The sequence below is a fragment of the Oryctolagus cuniculus genome, chromosome 2 (assembly GCF_051225735.1).
Source record: "Oryctolagus cuniculus isolate XC-2025 breed Fujian yellow rabbit chromosome 2, ASM5122573v1, whole genome shotgun sequence".
NCBI lineage: Eukaryota > Metazoa > Chordata > Mammalia > Lagomorpha > Leporidae > Oryctolagus > Oryctolagus cuniculus.
Genome location: NC_142868.1, coordinates 114582833 through 114606417, shown reverse-complemented (window position 1 = coordinate 114606417; position 23585 = coordinate 114582833). Strand labels below are relative to the sequence as shown.

Sequence of the window (23585 nt, the reverse complement as noted above, 5' to 3'; positions counted from 1 at the left end):
CTGAGCCCCAGGTCTTGCACGCGGCAGCCCTGCCAACCACGAGACCCAGGACTAGTCATCTCCTTGTGCTGCTCCTATTAAACTGGAGCTCACCATAATCCCTGCTCCTGGCACTGCCCAGGCTGGTGCCAGGACCGCCTGGCGTGGTGAGATGTGAATGGAAGTGTTCCTGGGTGACCCACCACCACGGAGTATGGAACCACACGGCACACGGTTCTGAGCACCAGGTGACACGCCGACCTAACATCCAGGGTTTGTCTTTCTCAATCTCTGCTTTGGTAGGGGCAGAGAGGTTGAGCTAAGCGCACCTGTGTTCACAGTGTCTCGGTCTTGAGAGTCAAGGCTCCTGCTGGGCACGATGATGTTTTTAGGATGTGAAGAGTCTCTTTCCCCCTTAGGTCTCCCCAAGATTCCGAGCCTAGATGATGTGACGCAGAGTTCACGCCACTGGTGACGCGGCCAGCGATCGCTTGCCCAGGCAAGGACAGCTGTTGCACCCGGACAGAGGAACGCACAGAGACCCTGAGGATGCCGGAGGCCCGAGGGGCGAGGGTGCAGGTGAAGGAGAAAGAAGCTTCCATGCCAGGTGAGAGAAACAGGACTCACTGTTCAGTTATGGCCAGAGGGACAGTGGGCTTTGAGGCCCCAGGGTCAGATGGCAGAGGAAGGGGGGTGGCGTGTGGCTCCTTCCCACTCTTGGAGCGGTAAGGGAGCATTGGGGAGCCCCCTGAACTCTGAGAGGGCCCAGGGGGAAGAGGTATCTGATGACCAAGGGGCAGAGGGAGCTGTGGACACTGATGGACAGAGGCCTCCAACTTACAGTTCAACAGAGAACGGAGGGATGGCGGTGCCCAGTGCCCAGTCAGGGACACACAGACGCCTCTGAGGACTTACTGTGTCCAAGCCAGCTCCCTACCAAACAGGGAAGGCGAAAAGGGCAAGGAAGGCATGGAAATGGCAGCGTTTAAATCAAGGAATGACTCTATGTGTGTGTTTACCCATACTGACTATATCAGATGTCCTGTTATTCTACAAAATGAGAGTCAAGAATGAAGTCAAGTTCAAAACAAGAAGGAGGGCTGTGGCTTTGCCCAGGAGGGCCAGAGGAGAATGGTGCTCCTGGCCAAGCTGTGGCTAGTCCCACAAGCCCCTACCACAGCAGAAGACCTCACATGAGGGCAAAACACAGACTGGAGCACCAGAAGAGGCTGGACGTGGCCCTGGCCCAGCACAAGCATGTGCAGGTCCGGAGTGACAGGGCCTTGTCACACCCCTCTGCACACTGGTCTAACCAATCACCAGCTGGTACGTTACATGAAGGTAACCACACCCCCTTCTTCCTCCAGCCAACCCAGTTGCCAGGGGTTTGACAAGCCCCTTCCAAGTGCCCAAGGGAATGCTCCCTCTCTGGAGTCCCTGAAATCCTAAGTGGCCACGGCCAGCATCTCTAGTGGATGCCTGTCCTGGGTGCTTCATCAATACCCTGGCATCACATTGAAGGGAGAAAGGCTGTCAGCCTGGGAGCCCTTCATTCCTGGTGGCCAAGCTGGGCCTGTACCCATTCCTCACCTTGTCTATGGCTGAGGCTTCGTAGGCCCCATCAGGCAGGGGAGGAGGCGGTGATCCCACATGGACCACCATGCCACAGGTACCACCAAGCCAGAGTGCTCCACGATCCAGGTTCTGGGCTGCCGGAACTACAAGATGACCATCCCCCCAGGACAGCATGCCCAAAGGAGGGTGGGTTCTTAGGCACCCACTCTTGTGTCTCAGCTGCTTCTGCCACTCACCTCCATTCATCTGTTCACTCATTCATCCATGCAGCACATTGCCACCGAGTGTCAGCTCTGTGACTAGCATTGCTTTTAGGGGCTGGGAGTACAGGGGGGCCAGGCTCTCAAGGAAGACTGGGAATAAGCGAGGGAGCACATGCGTTCACAAAGGTGACTCTGTGGGGGGCAGGTCCTCCAAAGAAGAGGCCCAGTCAGGGTGAGCCTCCACAGGGAGTGGAGCTCCAAGCTGAGAGCCCAGTGCTGGAAAGGAGACAGGCAGGGCGATCAGCAGGACCAAGGACCAGGCCTGAGTGTTGCATGACAAACAGGTAAGGAGTCTAGGGCCTGGTGGCACCAAGGTTGGAGTATGGCTTTAAGCCGGGTGCACTGGGAAGGTAGCTCACACACTGCACAGTGGGCTCCTGACAAGCCTGTGTGCAATGAATGAATGGAGTGTTTATGCAAGGGAGAGATGTCTGATTTATGTTGGAAAGACTAGTAACCCCAGCAGCACGGTCCCATCGGCCATGGGGGTGCTCAGGGCGGCACGAGAGGCGGGGTAGGGCTGGGGCCGGGGGTGCCGAGCCTGCCATGCAATTACCGAAGACAGCCGCCTCATTTTACTGGACCGTTGGTTGCGGGGTTTCACCAGGAGCTTGTGCTTGGCTGCAGAGTTGTCCAGGCAGGAGGAGGATTCGGGAGGATAACTGAAGTCAGCCACGGGGGCCAGGCTGCTGTCCGAGGTCCGGGACGTGACAGTGACATCGCTCGCCTGGTCTGGAGACTGCGGCCGGGACGAGGATACTAAAGAGACCTTCGTGGGACAAAAAGCAAGGAAACAAAGCAAGCATGAACCTCCTGCCACAGAGCCAACCTATGTACTCTCTCCTTTAATGTTGCGCTATCTCTGAGCCTGCGCACCTGTCTCTCCACGGGGCAGGGTACAGGACACATCCTCCCTTAGGGACCCTGGCACTCCTCTCCAAGGCCATGCAGGGAACTTGGGTCCAGCCTCCTGTGGCAGGATGCTTCTGCCCTCACCCTCCTCACAGCAGATGGCACAGGCACTTGTGATCAAAGAACGACTTCCTTTGATGAGAGAGACCAGCCCCAACTCTGCAAGGGCAGAGCCACGCGTCCCTGTCTCTGGAAACCAAGAGGGCAGCCTGGGGTGGAGTTCCGGGAGCCGGAGCCCACCACCGGGCGTCCTATCATGAGAGTTTTGTTCATTCCAGAAGGTCTCTGCATCCTCACACATCCTCTGGGAGAAATCTGGCGTTCAGTCTCCATCTGTTGGATGTTTCTAGTTTAGACCTCAGCAGGGAGGAACTGACAGTCGGCAAAGAGCAAGCATTCGCTAGGGAGGGAGGGGACGCTGGCAGCCGTGTGGACGGGTGTGGGCGATGCGCTAGGACACGTGTTTCAGCGAGTGAGGTCAGGAGGGCTCGCAGAATACAGCCCTGAGCGTCCATGAGAACGTGCAGCCCAGGGGAGTGGCCCAGGGGCAGAGGACAAGCCGAGAGGCACTGGGCTTTGGGTATGACCAAAGCAACAAAGCGTCCACCCAACCAAACTTTCTATACAAGCATGGTGCTCACTATTAGGGTCACGTTTACATTTCAAACATAGGAACGTAGTTTGATTCACCACACAATGACTTAGCAAGTCCTGATGAAAATAGTCTTTTCAGGAAACGGGCAGAGAGTAAGACATCAACATTGTCCACCCCCTTCCCATCCCTGGAGCTCCCTGGATTTTGTCCACAGCCCTGGAACCCCACATGGAGCAGGTGCCCAAGAGTGTTTGTGGCACTGCATGAGGCTGTCAGAGGGCTGGGCCCCACCACGGGGACTATCCCTGCAAAGCAACAACCTCAGAGAACTTACTCTCCCCTCTCACATAAAGGCCCTTGACATTGTTTGATGCAAGTTGAGCCCAATAACTGGGCAGGAGGTAATTACCAAAATGAGGGCGACAGGAGTCTAAGTGGTCATCATCTATTTTAGTTCTCTTAACTACTCAGGTACTTACAGGAACACAGCAGGAAAAATTATTTTAAAAATTAAACTGCAGGGCTCCTGGCCGCTACAAGAGCCGTGCGTGCAGCTCTGGCTTCTTTTACTGTTGTAGCCAAGGACTCACCTTTGACCTGCAAGTTATGCCTCTCCCGGATTATTGTTCTTAAGGGCCACAGACAGGATGTGTATGTTTTGAAATCAAACTAAGTCCTTAATTTTTACCACTGTCTGGACAAACAGCAGATAAACGGTGGGTAAAATTTTTCTGCTTACTGCTTGGGACTAATGGAACAAAGATGAAGCCCTTGGCAAATGTGGTGACTGCACAAGATGACGCTTTGTGACAACACCACGGGCCTTCTGTCACCCTCCTGTAACCTCAAGGGTTAAACATCCCACTCCTCTTCCATGGGGGTGAGCTGGTTTGTGCTGTCCGGGCAGCCAGGGCTGGGCCCCAGGCCCACGCCGGCCTCTGTGCTGGGGACCTTGGCACGGAGCTGGTCTTCCTGGCCCCTGACCTACACGCAGACCCTTTACTGTTGTTGTCCTGTCCCCAGGAACTCAGTCCCTCTGCCATTCTGAGAGTTCTCGGGTCCCGCATAGATCAACACCCTCGGGACCAGGGAGTATCATGAGTTGCTGCCTTTTAGCAATGACTTAAGCACGTTGAGGCGGGGTCCTGGGGAAGGGTCGGGGAGGGGCTTGTGTGCCAGTGGGTGATTGGCAGCAGCCACAGCCTTCACTCTGGCCCTGCTGGGCCCCAGGCACCCGATTTCCCCTGGAACCTGTGCTTCTGGTGATACTGGAAGCAGAGGACTTGAAAGTCTCACGTGTGGCCCTTTGCGGCAGGGGACGTGGCTCCAAGGGCCCCTGGGAGAGCTTTCTCCCCAGTGACACTGGGCGATGGCTGCTTCCTGACATCTGACCTCACACAGAGGGCCTGTGGCACTGTAGAGTGGATTGAGGATGGCACACGTGGGAACGACCCCCAGGCTGGGGCTGTGCCATGGGGGTGGTGAGAAGCCCTCCAGCTCTGCGGCGGGGAGGAAGCCCCGAGCTACCGGAGCTCATTTATCCTCCCCAAAATCCTCTGAGGACACAGGCCCCAGGAGGCAACGAACCTGCCCAAGACCTGAATGGCAGGAGGCCTAGACTATGACTGGTTTGACCGAATTTTACCTTAGCCACCATCAAGTGTCATTGGTCAACTCAGGTGGTAACAAAATTTAAATAATAATTGCACATACTTCCTGAGAAATTTATTCTACGAGGAAATACCAGTTTGACCACGTCCTCAAATATTTGTTACTAAAGACTTTTTTTTTCCTCCACAATAATCTTCAGTCAAGCATATGGGCCAGGGGCAGGTGTCGCTCAGAAAACACGGAAGCTGCCCACAATGCCACCCTTTTGGGATTTAAGGAGCCATACATCAAATCCCATGGCACACAAGCATGTTTGAAGAGGCTGCACTGTTTCCTCCTTCGGTTGGCTGATGGGTACACACCGCGGTCCAGGAGCAGAGTGTAATCACCGGCTCTTCCCCGCCCCAGGGAGGACCTTGCTCTGTCTTAAAGGCCTGGGCTGTGGTTCCCTACAAGCTGGGGAGATTGTTTGTGTTACCCAGTAACTAAGACGATCTGAAAGCAATTTAAAAAAATAATAGAGTTTACAACGACCCTGGGAGAGACTCTGAGAAGGACGAGGCAGGCCCCAGGCTGCCGGGAATGGCTCGCCCTCAGCTCAGTGCAGCATTCGTGCCTCATGATGCTGTGCGGGTTTGCAGCTGGGCCTGCTGTGCAGTGGACGGAAACCACCTGTGCTGCCTTCCCACCTGTCTCGGCGCAGGCAGAGCCGCAGCTCTGTGGGACGGGAGGTGGCACAGGAAGCAGATGGCTCAGTGTGGCTGCTTTCCATCCTGCGGCCCAGAATACACAGCGCCACACCTGCTCCCCAGAGGCGGCGGCGGTGGGCGATGCAGCTGCTCGCAGAATTTTAAGGTGTTAAGGGGTGCAGGGTTAGCCTGGCAGAGTCCAGGAAACAGGCCACACCAGCCTCGCCACCTGCTCTTCCTTCTCTTGGGCTGGAGAGCCACTGTATGCAGCCCACTGTCCTAGGAGCCCACTCTTGGGGGAGGGGACAGGGACAGGCTCCCCGAGAGCAGAACTCAGGGCGGGGCCGGAGCAGGCTGGGGAGGCAATACTTCTCTGGCCAGGTCCAAGTGAATCTCAAGCCCAGGGCTGACTCAAATTGAGCCCCACCACAGTCCTTCGTCCGTGTGGCTCCGGGAACCCCTAAGTACACATGCTGATGAGGTTCAAGAGGCTTTCTGGGTGTCCAAGGCAGAGTGGCTGCGAGACGGGGCCACAGTGGGAGCCCATGACTGTGCCATGAACAGCCCCTGGGCCGGGCCAGAGGGGGCAGCATCCTGAGCAGGCCCTGGGGCAGGTGCGTGGCTATAAAGCAGGAACCCTGGGCTTCGTCTTTCAGGTGTGGGCGTTCACCTGGGTAAGTGCAACTCTGTCCACTCCACAGCAAGGCTTGTCTCCACAGGGCAAATGACCATCTGTTTTTTCATTCGTAGACATTTGGCAACTGATGCTCTTACCGCAATAAAGTAACATTTCTAAAAAACGGCAGCATCACACGCTCGCTGGTTAGGCCTAGAATGAGCTCACAGGTTCCTCCTCTCCTGTTCTAATGGGGAAGATGGTGTTTGGGGTCAGCTCCTGCACCCTGCTGAGGTCGCAAACTCTGGCCTCCTTGTCTTGTCCCTGCTGCAACGTACCTCGTACTGCTAAACCAACATGTTCCCCTGGCCCTAGGTTTCAGACCGGAGTCTGCAGCAGTATTGACTGCTTCCTTCTCCTGCAGGCCAAATGTCAAGACAACAGAAAATAGACTCTAAGATGTTTCCTTTCTTTGGAATGGGGTTCTGTGTCATCTACCCAGACAGGAAAGATGAGGTATTGGGTGGATTGTATTCCACCAATGACCATCACGCAAAAATAATGTCACCCAAACCACACTTCCTAACCAGACCTGAATTTCTGCTAAAAAAAAAAAAAAAAACAAAAAAAAAACAAAAAAAAACAAAAAAAAAAAAACAAGAAAAAAAGAAAGAAAGAAAAAAGCAAGAAGGAAGAAAGAAAGAAAATAAACACAGCCCAAGGGCCCAGCGTAGGTTCCAGCATCCTGGTCTTCCACCCAGGAAACCCTGGGGGAACACACAGAGCTCCAGATGGCTGAACTCTGTAGTCGACACTGAGGGACACATGTGGTGCCACAGACCGCACTTGCCTTTATGGTTGTGCTAGGACCTGCGTCGTGCAGCAGAGACATCTCAGGGGGGCTCCGGGGCAGCCCGTCGTCTTCAGAGCTCATGCCGGCATCCTCTGCCCGCTTGGCAGGCAGCCCCCCTGGAGGAGGTGGCGGCCCCAGTTTCACATTGCACTGGATTTTTAACTAAGATTGGAACAAAGAACATTTGCCCTTAGTAATTTCATCAACAGCATCTATCCACAAATCTTCCTGCTCTGATTCATTTGTTTGGGGGATATTTTCAACACGCTTGCACACTGCAAGGGACGGAACCAGAAGAGTCCATGCCACCGGCAGGCACTGTCATTTTGCCGAGCCGAAACTCAAGAGCTGAGATCCAGGGGTGACCTGGCGGTGTCCCGAGACAGCTGAGACATGGGTGCGACTCCACTCTACCATGTGCCAGACAAACTAGGCTGGAACCAACGAGAAATCTCTCCACCACTTCCTGACGTGCAGCCGAGTGAGGCTGCCGAGGGGGCGTTTACCTGCAAAGCTTTAATCCGATCGCACACGTTTTCTTGGGAGAACACCCGCACAGGCCGAGCAGGGTCCTGTCCCGACTCGGGGATGAAGATGCTGTCGTGCGAGAGGGCCCGGCTGCCCAGGGTGCCCCTTGACTCCCTAGGAGAGAGGGGCCAGTGTGAGACGCTGCCTGTCTCCCCTCTCTGACGCTTGGGGCTCTCAGGATGACAAAGGAAGCTGGGGGTGGGGGTGGGGGGAAATCACTTCTAATATCCTATTGCACAGTAGAAAAACTACGGATGACAACAGTTCATTGTATATTTCAAACTAGCTAGTAGAGGGGATTTTGAATGTACCCAACACAAAGAAATCTTAAGTGTCTGAGGTGACTAATAAGCCAGTTAACCTGATTCTTACATATTGTATACTTGTACTAAAATGTTACACTGCACCCTTACTGCGTATCCATATAAAGTGAAACTCGAATTTTAAAACGGAGGAGGCTGGTGGGTTACGTCACCGCTTGGGACACCCCACATCCCATAACGGAGTCCCTGGAGTTGAGTCCTTTGATTTTGATCCAGCTTCCTGGTAATGTGCCTGGAGGCAGTTGGTTATGGCTCAAGCACTTGGGTTCCTGCTGCCTGCATGGAGGCCAGGATGAAGTTCCTGGTTCCTGGTTTCAGCTTGAGCCTGCCCTGGTTGTTGTGTGTATGTGGGGAACAAACGAGTGCATGGAAGATCTTTTTCTGTCTCTTTCTGTTGCTCTGCCTTTCAAATAAATAAAACTGAATAAACAGTTTTTAAAAAATGAAATCCGACAGCGTGCCCTCTACACTGTTGAATACTACAGGCCACTACCAGGAGCACCGCAGAGACAGGAACTCCCTAAGAGGGCGAACGGTTGTGTTTTCTTTCTGTTACCAGCAACACCAAGGGTTGACGAGGTGTGAGGTCCAAGACTGGGGGCCTGCAGAAAGGAATAGTGGACACAGGCCGGGTTCCGTGAGGGTGAGGGCAACAGACCTTGCTGGGCCCAAGACGGCTCCAGAACCAAGAACTGCTGACCTGCAAAGCAGCACTCTCTTTGTCTTGCCTGGCTTGATCCGTGCAAGCCCACCTCTGTACCTAGGTCCTAGAGCATGGAGCCCTTGTGTCCCCACCATCCAAGCGCCATGCTCAGCCCCAAGGATCTTATCCACAGGACAGTCATAAAAGACCCTAAGGGGACGTGGGAATGAACTGTCAGACTTTCCGAGCAGCCTCGGCGGCCAGAACAATAGGGGGAAGGAGATGACCGAGTCCTGGTCAAGGAAGGAAAGCCGGCCTCTGCCCACGCTGGACAGTGGCTGGGCACCAAGCCCTCCTCATCCTCTCCCGGGGCATCCTGGCCTCGGTGCGGCTCTGGGGATGCTGAGGCGTAGACCTTCCCTGCTGCGGATCAAAGTGCTGGCCAGTGCTGCTTCCTTTTCAACGAATTTTAGCCTGTAACAGTACGTGTGCCAGAGGGGGCCCGCAGCCCTCAGAGGGTGTGTCCCCACATTCCTGAGAGGGAATCCAGCCAAGCAAAGGGGCTGGGCCCTCCCTGCCACAGCAGCTGTCAGCACAAAGGTCACACAGGCACGTGGAGTTACCTCCCCCACCAACTCCCACCGGCTCCCACCCCACACCTTGAGATTCAGGAACCCGGCCCGCATCCCTCATTCAGGGCACGCTGGGGACTCATACAGCCACAGGAGGCCTCTACAAAGACACACTGGCAACCACACGAGAAGTGATATGTGCCGGGCCACTCACTTCAGTGACACCTGTCAAATCAAAGGATGGGAAGCAACCCAGTGTCCTCCAGGAAGCGCCTAAAGGAATGAACCGTGGAGTGTGGCCAGGCGGGGAACCCTGCCGCTGACCCAGGGGTCGAGGCTGAATTTGCACACCGAGCCCAGGCGACACCAGGTGAGAGCAGGTGTGAATGACAACAAGCAGAGCAAAGCTCACAGGATGCTGGCACTATGAACATATGAGCACACTTCAAAAAGTTCATGGAAAATGCAATCAAAAGTATGAGCTTATTTTGGTGCAAAATTTTTCCCCCATCCTAGGTGGCAACTGTGTATTATAAAAAATGATGCGCGGATTTCAAAATTGTTTTTGCTCCCAAATAAACTCCTATTTTTAATTCCATTTCCCCACGAAATTTTTGAAGTACCCTTGTACATACGAACATGCATGAACATATGTGTGTTGTCTATATGAAAAAAACATAAAAATAGAAGGATAGGTAACAGTATCTTGAAAAAAAATACTTCTTCTAGGGGATATAACTAGATGGGGAAATGGGGCACAAAAGTTCCTACATTTACAATTTTGTCTTTGAAAACATAAACATAAGATAGAATAAAAAAAAAAGATGAGGGGGAATAAAACCAGCTCTAAAACTAGAAAACTAGTATAAATAAACCAAACTAATTTTATATCAGATTGCTCACATAACTACACAGAGAAAGGTATGACTTCTAGTAACTTTATGTCCACAAAAGCTTTAGAATGTTTAAAAATTTGAAAGGTAGGGACTGGCACTGTGGCATAGTAGGCTAAGCCTCCACTTGCGGCACTGGTATCCCATATGGGCACCAGTTCATGTCCTGGCTGCTCCTCTTCTGATCCAGTTCTCTGCTATGGCCTGGGAAAGCAGCAGAAATGGCCCACATGTTTGGTCCCCTGCACTTGCATGGGAGACCTGGAAGAAGCTCCTGGATCCTGGCTTTGGATTGGCTCAATTCTGGCCATTGCGGCCATTTGGGGAGTGAACCAGTGGATGGAAGATCTCTCGCTGTCTTCTCTCTCTCTCTCTGTAACTCTTCCTCTCAAATAAATAAATAAAATCTTAAAAAAAATTGAGAGGTAAAGAAAGAGCAAGTGAGCGAGGACGAGAGTGCTCCCATCCACTGGTTTACTCCCCAAACATCCACAAGGGTCAGGCCCACAGGCCAGGCTGAAGCCAGGAGCTAGCAACTCAGTCTGGGTCTTCCAGTCGAGTCACTGGGACTGGCTACTTGAGACTGGCTGCTGCCTCCCAGAGTCTGCACTAGCAGTAAGTTGGAATTGAGAGTGGAACCAAGACTCAAAGCCAGGTACTCCATGTAGGATGTGGGTATCTTACTGCTAGGATAAGTGCCTACCCCCTAAATGACTTTTGACTCTACACCCAGAAGAAGATAGGTTCTAAGAACAACAATAAATACAAGATGTCAAACTGCACCTGGCAGTCTTCTTTGGACTAATACTGACAAAACAGCAAGAAAACAACCTGTACTTGGTACAGGTTCTATTAGGTTGGCGCCTAGCTTGGGTCCGGCCCAGTCCTGGCCTTTGTGGCCATCTGGGAAGTGAATCAGAGGATGGAAGACCTCTCCCTCACTGTCTCTCCCTCGCTGTCTGTAACTCTGACTTTCCAATAAAATAAATAAATCTTAAATAAAATTTAAAAAACAATATAGAATAATCTTTAGAGTACATAGTTTCTGTGAGAGAAAGAAGATAATGAAATCATTAGAGGACAAAAAAATAGATAATTTTGGTAATATCATTAAGTTTTTCAGTACAAGAAAAAATAGAGTACAAAGACTCAAAGAAGTAAACATTTTCTCTTATTAAACCTGGATTGGAAATGAATCCACGTATTATTCCCTTTAAAAAACATATTTTTAGCTATATGTACTGAGAAGGTCTAGAAGCAATGATAGCCCACTAGCAATGTTCACCCCTGGCAGCCAGAGTGTGGTCTCTAAGCACCATTCCACACTAACAGGAACGAACTGGGCCTGTGAACAGAGCGTTGATGCACCTGGGGTGGGAAATACACAAACGGAGCCTGGGATCTCCCACGAGGCAAGAGAGCAAGCAATGGCGCTCATGTGAAAGGAATCCAGGAGCTAATATGAAGTGACCCCCAACAGCCGGAGACAGGACAATCTGAGCATTAAAATGCATAATGACAGCCATGGGTCAAAGCAAACCAAATATATAAAAACCATTAAGTCCACAATGATACATGAGGAGAAAAACAAAGAAAGGGTGAAAAAAAAAAAACCTCCAAAACTCATTGATCACCACCGGAGTTGCTGTGGTACCAGGTCATTACTCAGGCTAGATCAATAAAAGGAGAACCGCACACTGTTCTGTTTGTCCTGTACCGATTGTATTTCAGTGCCACCAGAGTGGTGATGAAGGAAAGTTCTCTGTCATAGAACAAATCTAGCTAGCAAATGTAAGATAATGGCAGAATTGGAAAAATCCTCATTTTGTAAAAAAATAATTGATCATTAGCAGATGTTAAAATCAGTGGGAGATCACAGTGACACCTCCCAAACCCCCAAGATGTCAGTCTTCTTTTTAAAAAAGTTGCTATTTATTTGAAAGGGAGAGAAATACACACTTACACAGAGAGACAGAGATGGAAACAGAGAGATCCTCCACCTACTGGTTCACTCTCCCAATGCCTGCAAGAGCCAGAATTGGGCCAGGTTGAAGCCAGGAGCCCACAGCTCAATCTGGGTTTCCCACATGAGTGGCAGACACACAAATATTTAAGCTATCACCTGCTGCTTCCTGGAGTGCACAGTAGGAATCAGAAGCAGAGCTGGGACTTGAACACAGGCACCCAATCTAAGGGCTTGGTCTCAGCCTTACTAGAAGGGGGATGACCGAAGAGCGTATGCCTCCTGCTGTGATGTCACAGGGCACGCCAAGCACCGTCTGTAAACCTAAATCTAGACCCAGCCAAATGTTTACAGGAAATAGAGAGAATACAGGCTAGAGTTCAAATGCGTTAAGACAAAGCAAAACAGGAAGTGGGATACTCCCAAGGCAAGGTGTTCTCTGCTCCTCCTACGTAGGCCAGTGACATGAAACAAAGTGGAGAATTTGCTGTGGATTAACAGACTGCCGACGTGTGACCACACGGATAGCAGTACGATAAATGGACATTGACTTTTAAAACCCACAGAGTGGTTCGCCAGCACTAGTGAGCCTCGGCAAATGGAACTGTTCCGCCCACAGCCATGGGTGAGACGTTGCTGCAGAGGTCAGAGGCCTTTGCATTCTGCTCTCTTCCTTCCTTCCTTCCTTCCTCGCTGCTCTGGAAAAATGCCATGTGCCTTCCCATACCCCACTCCTAACCTCCCCTGACAATCTCCCTGAGACGGTACATGTGCGTGTGCGTGTCTGGAGGGGTGTGGGTAGTCTCCCTGGGGCTGGCCTGCTGATGACACTGAGTAATTAGCATTCTCACAACGTGTTGCTCCCTAAGCGGCTGGAACAGGCTGCCTATGAAAATGTGCACGCAGCTCCCCACTAGCACTGGAGAAAACAGAGAATAGAAATCCAGTCTTTCCTGCTCAGTCATTTGGTGCCACCAAGCGGTCAGTGTAATTTCTACTCCTTGACAAATAGGCTGGGAGGCTGGTGAGGGGAGGGAGCAGAGGAGGGGACAGGACACCAAAGCTGGGGTGCTCCAGCCCGAGCCGCTCCCACCCCCTTCTCCCTGTGGTCAGTCCCCCAATTCCCAGCAATGCTATGCCCTGTGAAGAGTTTCACCCTCATGTTAAAGGGACCACGCATTTTCAAACATGAATGCTGGCATATAAAGAAATCTGTCTCCTCTGTTAGTCACAGAAATAACTGCATGTGTATCGTAACTATGTTGAAATACAAGTTATAAAAATAAATACAAGTTATAAAATACAAGTTATAAAAATAAGGATTTCTTCACTCAACCTCCCCAAATTCTCATCATGCTTGTTGGGACCCATCTTCCTCACGCTATTTTTGGATGATTCTTCTAGGACTAAACGGCAAGCAGTCTTTTTTTCTCTTCCCTCCTATCTCTCTCTCTGAAAATGGTCGTATGAGATCACTCAACTTATTTCAGTTTTAGGGAAATGTGTTCTTCTAGCATAGCATGCAGTTCCTCATGAGTCTGGATGCAAATTACGCCAGGGCCTATATTTTAACCCTTTTACTCTCAGTGAAAGGATGTCGGGCAAGTTTCAGATTTTTGCTAATATTTATTTTTTGCTCATTTATACTTCATAAATTAGTGGCAAAAGGAATTAAAAGATAAATTTATTTTGGTCAGAAAGTTTTGAAATTCATGCATAGTTTGTTATTTTTTTAAGAAAAATATTTTTTTTTGGAAAGAGTTATGGGGAGGGGGGCAGAGAAGGATTGATCCATCTTCCATCTAATGGTTCACTCCCCAGATGGCCCCAATGGCCAGTGCTGGGCCAGGCCAAAGCCAGGAGCCAGAAGCTTCACCTGGTCTCCCTCATGGGTGCAAGAACCCAAGCACTTGGGCCATCTTCTGCTGCTTTCCCCAGGCCATCAGCAGGGAGCTGGTTCGGAACTGGAGCAGCCGGGACATGAACCGGCACCGTACGGGATGCCATCGACGAAGGCGGTGGCTCTACCCGCTCCGCCACAGCGCCGGCCCCAAGCTTGGTTTTCCATAGCGTACACTCTCCATGAGCCTTCTGAAGCCCCTGCATATGCAGTACTGCTTCTCCCGCAGTCACTGTGAGCTTTCTGAAAAGGCACCTGGCACACAGCACCTACCAAACTGTGTTGTCCCCTGACTTTCTTTTCCGTTTGAAAAGGCAGAAAACACAACTCGTGTGGAAGACCCTCTGGACCAGAGGACTTACTAGGGGGAAAGGAGACTCAGTTACTGAGATAATGCAGTGAAGGCTCTGGGCCCCCTGTACCCAGGGTGCTCTCCTCCTGATGCAACTCACAGTCTACAGAAGGAAAAGCAACTTACTCAAGCTCATCCTCCGACTCGTAGCCCACTGGGCCGGACTCGACGGCAATGACCTCGCTCTTGGCCTGACTTTGCTTCCAGGTGCTACTTCCCGTGGACGAAGGAGATTCTTTTCTTTTCTTCTTCCCAAAGAACTTCTTAAAAGTCTTGAATTTGGATTTTTTCTTTCCTAAATAAAACAACAAAATAAGGAACAGTGCATGTGTGTGTGTGTGCAGATGTGAGATGTGCACACGAGAGACAGAGCAAGCCAGGATCTCTGTCCCCGCGGTAGTTATCAATGCCAGTACAGTGCGGTGCATGGAACTACATCACTTACCAGTTTTGTACACCTGAAAACAAATCTAGATTTCTACAAACAGACGGTATTTAAGTAAACAAGCCAAGAATGCTCTGGAACGTGGTCACAGAATCAAAATACAAGCAACTTTCGTCTCACATGAAATAAAACCTTAATCTCTAAAATACATACAGGCAACAATAAAAGTTCCAATGAAGCAAAGGCTGTGTGATAACACAAGTTATTTTTTTAAAAAAGATTTATTTATTTTACTTGAAAGTCAGAATTACACAGAGAAAGAAGCAAGGCAGAGAGAGAAAGAGAGAAAGAGAGAGAGAGAGAGAGAGAGAGAGAGAGAGAGAGAGAGAGAGAGAGAGTTCTTCCATCCAATGGTTCACTCCCCAATTGGCTACAGTGGCCGCAGCTGCTCCGATCCAAAGCCAGGAGCCAGGAGCTTCTTCCAGGTCTCCCATGTGGGTGCAGGAAATCAAGGACTTAAGCCATCTTCTACTGCTTTCCCAGGCCATAGCAGAGAGCTGGATCAGAAGTGGAACAGCCAGGACTCAAACCAGCACCCATATGGGATGCCAGCACTGCAGGCAGCAGCTTTACCTGCTACACCACAGTGCTGGCTCCACCCAAATTATTATATTTTAAATGATTTTGAAACACTCCATCTGGCATGGACATAGCACCAAGGAGGATCAAAGGGGGCCACAATGGTTGGAGCTACATCGATCCAAAGCCAGGAGCCAGGAGCTTCCTTCGGGTCTCCCACGTGCGTGCAGGGGCCCAAGGACTTGGACCATCTTCCACTGCTTTCCCAGGCCACAGCAGAGAGCTGGAAGTGGAGTAGCTGGGACTTGAAACGGTGCCCATTTGGGATGCTGGCGCTGCAGGCAGTGGCTTTACCTGCCACGCCACAGCGCCGGCCCCTGTGTTGTCTAATGATACACTGAAGCACTGACTTCAGTACTGAGATCTGTCGTCGATATTTTGCTCCTGGGAAGGTAATCTGTTTCTCTCAGATTAATTTTAAGATCTTTCACTTTGCCTTTGGTTTTCTGCAGTTTCACACTTTCTGGTTTTCCTTTTGTTTCTCTTCCTTGGGATTTTTTTTTTTTTTTTCTTGACAGGCAGAGTGGACAGTGAGAGAGAGAGACAGAGAGAAAGGTCTTCCTTTGCCGTTGGTTCACCCTCCAATGGCCGCCGTGGCCGGCGTACCGCGCTGATCCGGCAGGAGCCAGGTGCTTCTCCTGGTCTCCCATGGGGTGCAGGGCCCAAGCACTTGGGCCATCCTCCACTGCACTCCCTGGCCACAGTAGAGAGCTGGCCTGGAAGAGGGGCAACCGGGACAGAATCCAGCGCCCCGACCGGGACTAGAACCCGGTGTGCTGGCGCTGCTAGGCGGAGGATTAGCCTAGTGAGCCGCGGCGCCGGCCGGGATTCATTTCTGAACCCTGTGCGCTGGGTTCCCCTTTAATCAATTCCATGAGCTCCTGGGCCACTCCCTCCTCTGAGACTCCACGCCCTTCCCCTGCTCTCTGCGCTTCCTGTCACCTCTTCAGGATTTTCCATCTTCCCCCCACTCCAGGCTGCTCTCTGCTTCATTTCTTGTGATCTGTCTCGAGGTGACATAATCTGTGGTCAAACCCATCCACAGAAATTTTTAACAATTATATTTCCTCCTAGGAATTCATTTGGCAATAGTTTAAATCTGCTATATCATCTTTTAGACTTGATTTTACAAAGTAAATACAGTAAAATTCACTATTTCTGCTGTACACGGAGTTGCATAGTTATCACCACAATCAAGATACAGAGAGATCCACCGCCCCAAGATTTCCTAAGGCCGTTCTTTTGTCATCAAGACCTCTCCCTTCTTTTAACCCTTGGCATCTGCTCTGTTCCCACAGCTCTGCCTCTTCCCAAATGTCATGTGGATTGAGTCATATAAAATGTAGTCTCTCTTTTTTTTTTTTTTGACAGGCAGAGTGGACAGTGAGAGAGAGAGACAGAGAGAAAGGTCTTCCTTTGCCGTTGGTTCACCCTCCAATGGCTGCCACGGCCCGCGCGCTGCGGCCGGCGCACAGCGCTGATCTGATGGCAGGAGCCAGGTACTTATCATGGTCTCCCATGGGGTGCAGGGCCCAAGCACTTGGGCCATCCTCCATTGCACTCCCTGGCCACAGCAGAGAGCTGGCCTGGAAGAAAATGTAGTCTCTTTTTAAAAATTTATTTATTTACTTTTTGACAGGCAGAGGTAGAGAGAGGGACAGAGACAGAGATAGAGAGAAAGGTCTTCCTTCCGTTGGTTCACTCCTCAAATGGCCGCTGCAGCCGGCACACCGCGCCGATCCGAAGCCAGGAGCCAGGTGCTTCTCCTGGTCTCCCATGGGGTGCAGGGCCCAAGCACTTGGGCCATCCTCCACTTCACTCCTGGGCCACAGCAGAGAGCTGGTCTGGAAGAGGGGCACCCGGGACAGAATCCGGTGCCCACATGGGATGCGGGCGCCACAAGTGGAGGATTACCCAAGTAAGCCACAGTGCCGGCCCCAAATGTAGTCTTTTGACTGCAACTTTCTTCATTTAGCAGAATACGTAAGAGTCTCATTTGTATTGTTCTATCCATTGATCTTCTGTTTCTTTTTATTGCTGATTGGGATTCCAGGGCACACATATACTAGTCTGTGGAGCCACTGACCCAGGGAAGGGCATTTGGGTTCTTTCTTGTTTTTAGCAATTATGAGTGACGTTGCTCTAGGCCTTTTGTGCATATCTAAGTCTTCATTCCCTTTGACAAACACCTTAGAAGAAACTGCTGAAATTATTTCCAAGTGGCTGTACCAGTTTGTGTCTCACCAGCAACACATCCCCACCCACACGTTGTCAGGATTATTTTTAGACATTCTAATAGGTGAGAAGTAGTGGTTCACTGTTGCTTTAATTTGCATTACTGTATGATTGATTATAAATGGTGGGCAGTCCTTCATGCCCCTATTTGCCATTTGTGCACCTTGTTAGATGAAGCATCTTTCAAAATCTTCTGCCCATTTTGTTACCCATTTTTGCTTCCTTCTTTTTCAGCTTTAACAGTTGTAAATATATAACGGGTATAAGTCCTTTATCAATGTGATTTCAAGTATCTTCTTCCAGTCTGTGACTTAGCTTGATTTTCTTAATAGTATCTCTCACAGAAACAAAAACAACTTATAAAGTTTAATGAAGTCCAACATGTAAATGTTTTCTCTTATGGGTTGAGGTGTCGGATCCAAGAACTCTTACCTCATCCTAGATCACAGACATTTTTCTCTTATGCCTTCTTTTAAGGAATTCAGAATTTTACATTTATATCTACTATATATTTTGTGTTAATTTTTGTATAATCTGTGATGCTTGGATGGATGTTCTTTTGGTATATATGAATGTCCAACTGTTCTAGAACCATTTATGGAAAAGACTCCTTTCTTCAATAAATCACTTTTGCAACTCTGTAAAAAAATCAGTTGACTGCATTTGCAAAGGTTTATTTTTAGACATTTGTTCTGTCTCTATGTGTCTATCCTTTTGCTGTCTTGCTTATTATAGCTTTATAGTAAGTCTTGAAATGAGGTAAGGTGAGTCTTTCAAATTTGTTCTTCTTCAAAATTGGTTACCAATTCCAGTTCTTGTTATTTCAAACAAATTTTAGAGCCAGCTTGCTAATACCTGCTGAAAATCCTGCGTGGATGTTGACTGCTTCATCCCCATCCTTCCTCCCCCTCCCCACTTCCACCAGGTTATTTCAAAGCAAATCATCCTAGACACTGTCATCATTTCATTCCTAGAAATTTGACTTCTTTGTAAATTAAAACAGAAACAACAACCCTCTGACTCTCCACGGAAATCAAATAAATGCTAACTGGTCAACATTCCTGCTACAGAATGCTAAGTTAACGGTATCGCTGCCTTCTGCAGCTGACTTTTTTTTTTTTTTTTTTTTTTTTTTTTTTTTTTTTTTACAGGCAGAGTGGACAGTGAGAGAGAGAGACAGAGAGAAAGGTCTTCCTTTGCCGTTGGTTCACCCTCCAATGGCTGCCGCGGCTGGTGCACCGCACTGATCCGATGGCAGGAGCCAGGTACTTCTCCTGGTCTCCCATGGGGTGCAGGGCCCAAGCACTTGGGCCATCCTCCACTGCACTCCCTGGCCACAGCAGAGAGCTGGCCTGGAAGAGGGGCAACCGGGACAGAATCCGGTGCCCCGACCAGGACTAGAACCCGGTGTGCCGGCGCCGCAAGGCAGAGGATTAGCCTAGTGAGCCGCAGCGCCAGCCTGCAGCTGACTTTTAAATAATGCACTATCTCTATATGTACTAACAGCATTTTGCAGCTTAATTTGGGGCAAATGAACATCTTAGCAACAGTCTTCTAATCCATAAACATGGTCCCTCTCTCCATATATTTATGTCTTAATTTCTTCTTCTTCTCCTTCTCCTTCTCCTCCTCCTCCTTCTTCTTCTTTTTGACAGGCAGAGTTAGACAGTGAGAGAGAGAGACAGAGAGAGAAAGGTCTTCCTTCCGTTGGTTCACCCCCCAATGGCCGCTACAGCTGGTGTGCTTCGCCAATCCAAAGCCAGGAGCCAGGTGCTTCTCCTGGTCTCCCATGGGGTACAGGGCCCAAGCACCTGGGCCATCCTCCACTGCACTCCCAGGCCACAGCAGAGAGCTGGCCTGGAAGAGGAGCAACTGAGACAGAATCCGGCGCCCTGACCGGGACTAGAACCCTGGGGTGCCAGCACCGCAGGCAGAGGATTAGCCTAGTGAGCCACGGCGCTGGCCACGTGTTAATTTCTATAAGAGATTATTTGTATTCTTCGGTATACATATCCTGTATATATTTTGTTAAATGAAAGAATTTCAATTTTTCTGGGTGCTGCTGTAAATGGCACTTTTAAAAAAATGTCAATTTTTGATTTTTCATTGCTAGCATGTAGAAACACAACCAATTTTTATATAATGATGTTACAGCTTGTCAAACCTGTTTAAGAGTTCTGTCTTTTGGGGGGCATATTTTATATAATCATAGCATCTGAAAACATCTCTATGCCTTTCATTTTATTATTTATTTATTTTGCTTTATTGCACTGGCTGGATCCTGTGCCCCTTTTTATAGGATCCTGGAACTTCCAGCTGTTTTCAAACTTTCCTACAATATTCAAACATAGTGTGCATCGCTGTTTTATCGGGTGTGCTTGGTAATTCTGATTCTATTGCCTCCATGTATCCGTGTCTCTCATTTCTGCTATGTATTCATTTGCTAGGGTTGCTGTAACGGAGGACGACAAAGTCGGGGGCTGAAGCAACAGAAATGCATTGCCTCACAGCTCTGGAGGCTGGAAGGTCCCCCTCAAAGTCCTGGCTGTGACAGAACTCTGTTTCAAGTCTGCCCCTCTGCAAGTCTGCCAGCCATCTTTGCTGTTCCTCACCTTGCAGGTGCATCACCCTGATCTCTTCCCTCACTTTCACACAACGTTCTCCTTGCCTACTTCCAAATTCCCCCCTTTCACAGGGCATCAGTCATAGTGCGTGCGGAGGAGCCCACCTGACTCCTGCATGATCTCATCTTAACGCCCTACACTCACGATGACTCAGTTTCCACAGAAAGTCCCATTCTGAGATAGTGGGGATGCGATTCAATTGCGAGTGTGTTGATCTTCATTTCATGGAGCCCATGGCGCCTTGCTGCCTTGGCTGCTTAGTGACTACTGATCCATGCTTGCCAGAGTACTGGAAATACTACTTTCTGTAAGAACTTGAAGTTACATAGAAAGAACCTTGTGTCTAGCCTAGGAGTATATTAACCAAGTTTAAGGGTTGATGTTCTCTCAAGTACTCAAGTGATGCAAGCTCAAGCTACAAATCTGCACATGGTTGGTTTACATGTGGTTTGTACTGATTTCATAGCTCCTTGGGCCCCCAGCCTTTTGCAAGGCTAATTGTCTATAGGTCTATTTATTTTCTGACCCTCTACTTGACCTTCCAGCTCATGAAGACATGAAAATGAAATTCAAAATTTCCAAGACTGCCAAACAATTTGAAGGCAAAAGTGGCATTTATGCTCACTAATCTCTCCAAGTTACCATTTTTCTTTCAATCCTGGTCTCATTTTTTTCTTGCTCTATGAAAATATCTTAGAGAATGTTCTTATCTAGAATTTGAAATTTGTGAGCAGGGAAAAGGTTGGTCTGAATAATTTAAGCTCACTGCTGTTTGAAAAAAGGAATATTTACTTTCTCTCTTTTTTAAAATTGATGCTTCATGATGACCTCAGTATGTAACCAAAACTAGCATCTACTGAGGTTGTTTCCAGTATGAAGTAGTTGTTCAAACAGTATTTTCTTGTTAAAATAAGCAATAATTCAGTGTCTCATAAGAAAAGTTGAAAATCCATTTTTTTTTGTCAGGGTTAATCTTTTTTAAAAGCCTTACCTTATATTTGGGTTTTTTTGGTGTCTACTGAAATGGTGTGGGGAAAAGTGGCTATAATATGGAATAACTGGAAAAAAAATAAAATCTATCTGAATAGAGTCTTTACTGAAATTATTACCTGAAGCTAGTGGCCAAGAGCCAGGATTTAATATCACTGGAAGCTATTCCTCCTGAACTAAGTCAAAGAAAATCACTACTGGCCTTTCCACATCAATCAAGAGAGATGTGGAGAACTTTGCTCCCAAAATCAAGCAAAACAAACAAACAAACAAAAACAAACCACAATGTCTAACATAGGGAAAAGGCGCACTGCAGGAGACCAGGGTTACAACGTCAACTGCACAGCTCCCTCACCACGCACAGCAGTATGCAGGTGACAGTCAACGACATCCTGGACTGTGCTATGAGGTGATGATTCACGGGCTTGCAACGCAGCTCAGGGGAGGCTGTAACAGACACCTCCCTAGTGGGAACAGAAGTCACCATAGAGAAGGGCTGAGGCTGTCTTGGTGAAATCATCGTTTCCTGGACGGCTGGTGCTTTGCCTGGGCCTCCCACTGACCCCTCTGGATACCCCCCTCTGACGACAAATGCGTTCCTCCCCTCACTTTCCAGTCAACCAGACATGGCCACATGTCTGCCTGCAGGACGAAGGAGGGAAACGTGTGCAGAGGCCCTGTGTTTGACAGAAGCAAAGGATCATTGGTACCTGAGAGTGGCCTTGAATAGCACAGGCGTTCTCTCACTCCCAGGGTGGGCAGCCTGGAGGTGTCAGTCTCTGCACTGCCAGCCCCTCTCTCTGCACCGCAGCCAAACAAAGGATCCGCCCAGAGCAGGGGGAGCCATACCTTACCTGTGCTGTCGTCCCCAAGGCCTTCGGCGGCTTCCCGAAGCTTAATGTCCATCACTCTTGTGGAAATCATGTCCGGATCGCTAAAATCAGATGGAGATTCGTGTTAAAGGAACACGTGTAGCAGACGTCACCAATGAGAGACATGGTGGTAGGGACTGCTTGTGCCCATGACCTCGCCTGCACACACCCCAGCAGAGACAGAGTCCAAGGCATCATGCAGGACAGGACGGGCCCAAAATGCCCACAGGCACAACAGCAGCAGGACACAAGTGTTTATCTAATCACTCACGGAGCAAGTTACTGGAAACAGATAACTGGGACAAAGGCCTCACCAATCACACAGCTTTCAAAAAAGCTTTCAAAAAAGCTTTCCTCAAATGATGGGAAATAATGTTTTTCTCTTACTTACTGTAGAAAGTTTGGAAAATTTAGTGAATGAAAATCACCCATAATCCCACCAATCTAGAAACCACAGCTAACGTTTAAGTCTACTTCCAATATTTTTGCTACTCAAATATTTTGTGTACCTGCACATAAATTAGGAACTTCGATTTTCTATAGTGATTTACACCATGTCATTAATATTCTTCATAATTATTATCTTAATGGCTACATAATTTTTTCACATATGAGTACAGCTGTGTCATTAAGTACTGAACTTCATTAAGCTATCATCAAGTTTCTTGTTTGAATTTATTATGAAAAATTCCAAACACTATTCTCATTTCAGCCACAGGTGTTTGGTTTCTTCCTAAAAAAAAATCTGACTCTTCATTAAAGTAAAAGAAATGATAACTGCTCAATATTCCTGCTAGAGAATATTGAGCTATGTTCTTGCCTACCATATCTGACCTTCAGATCACGCACTATATGTACAAACATGTATTAACAAACTATTTATTTAGAAAGATTTCTCACTAGTAGGCACTGTGAATTCTCAAATGGGAGCTCAAATATTTAATTAAGTAATTCATATTTACCACTTGTACATAGCACATAATGAAGAATGATGGGAGAAATACAAAGAAAATACCTAACAGAGGCAAGGAGTTATGAGTTCGTGCCAGTCCTTGCTTTAACGTTTAGCTCTCCTTTAATGTCAATGTCAAAACGCCCATTCTCCCTATCCCTAAGCCAACTCCTGAGAAAAGCATCACCATCGTCAGCTCTCAGTTTTCCTGAGTCGGCTTTGGGAACACGCCTGTCTTGTGTCAGCTCTGCTGAACACTCTCCTTGTTGGAATCTCACCAAATCGGACTCATGATCATGCAATCCTTATATATAAAATGAGGGTTGGACAGAAATAGTATTTTTCAAATCCTGACCACTGTTTCAGGCTTCTAAGAACATCTTTGCTTGCATTATCTGTGTTCACCACCAGAGTAACAGACACACTGCTGTCAACGAGGACAATGATTACAATGGTTCTAGCAGGTGGCCCGATCCAAAGGCCCAAGTGTTCTCAACACCCAAGATGTTAGGGGTCATCCGCAACCTTCTGGTCCCTACGTGTCCTGTGTTCACTGACACTGGGAGGAAAGCTACCAGGGCATTTAAAGGAAGAGACAACAGAGAAGAAACACACAAGCAG

At 48.8% G+C, this 23585-nt stretch overlaps 1 protein-coding gene across 9 annotated transcripts in view; it reads right to left on the bottom strand.

Moving 5' to 3' along the window:
- Positions 1-23585, bottom strand: part of CRACDL (CRACD like) — a 134568-nt gene that overhangs the window by 24487 nt on the left and 86496 nt on the right. For all 9 annotated transcript variants that reach the window (XM_070068743.2, XM_017339740.4, XM_070068741.2 and 6 more), the window contains 5 exons: positions 21995-22074; positions 14394-14562; positions 7600-7735; positions 7091-7255; positions 2374-2586 (listed from right to left, as the gene is read on the bottom strand). In XM_070068743.2, the coding sequence (XP_069924844.2) occupies positions 2374-2586; positions 7091-7255; positions 7600-7735; positions 14394-14562; positions 21995-22064 (753 nt within the window). In that variant the 5' untranslated portion in view covers positions 22065-22074. The remainder of the gene's footprint in view (positions 1-2373; positions 2587-7090; positions 7256-7599; positions 7736-14393; positions 14563-21994; positions 22075-23585) is intronic.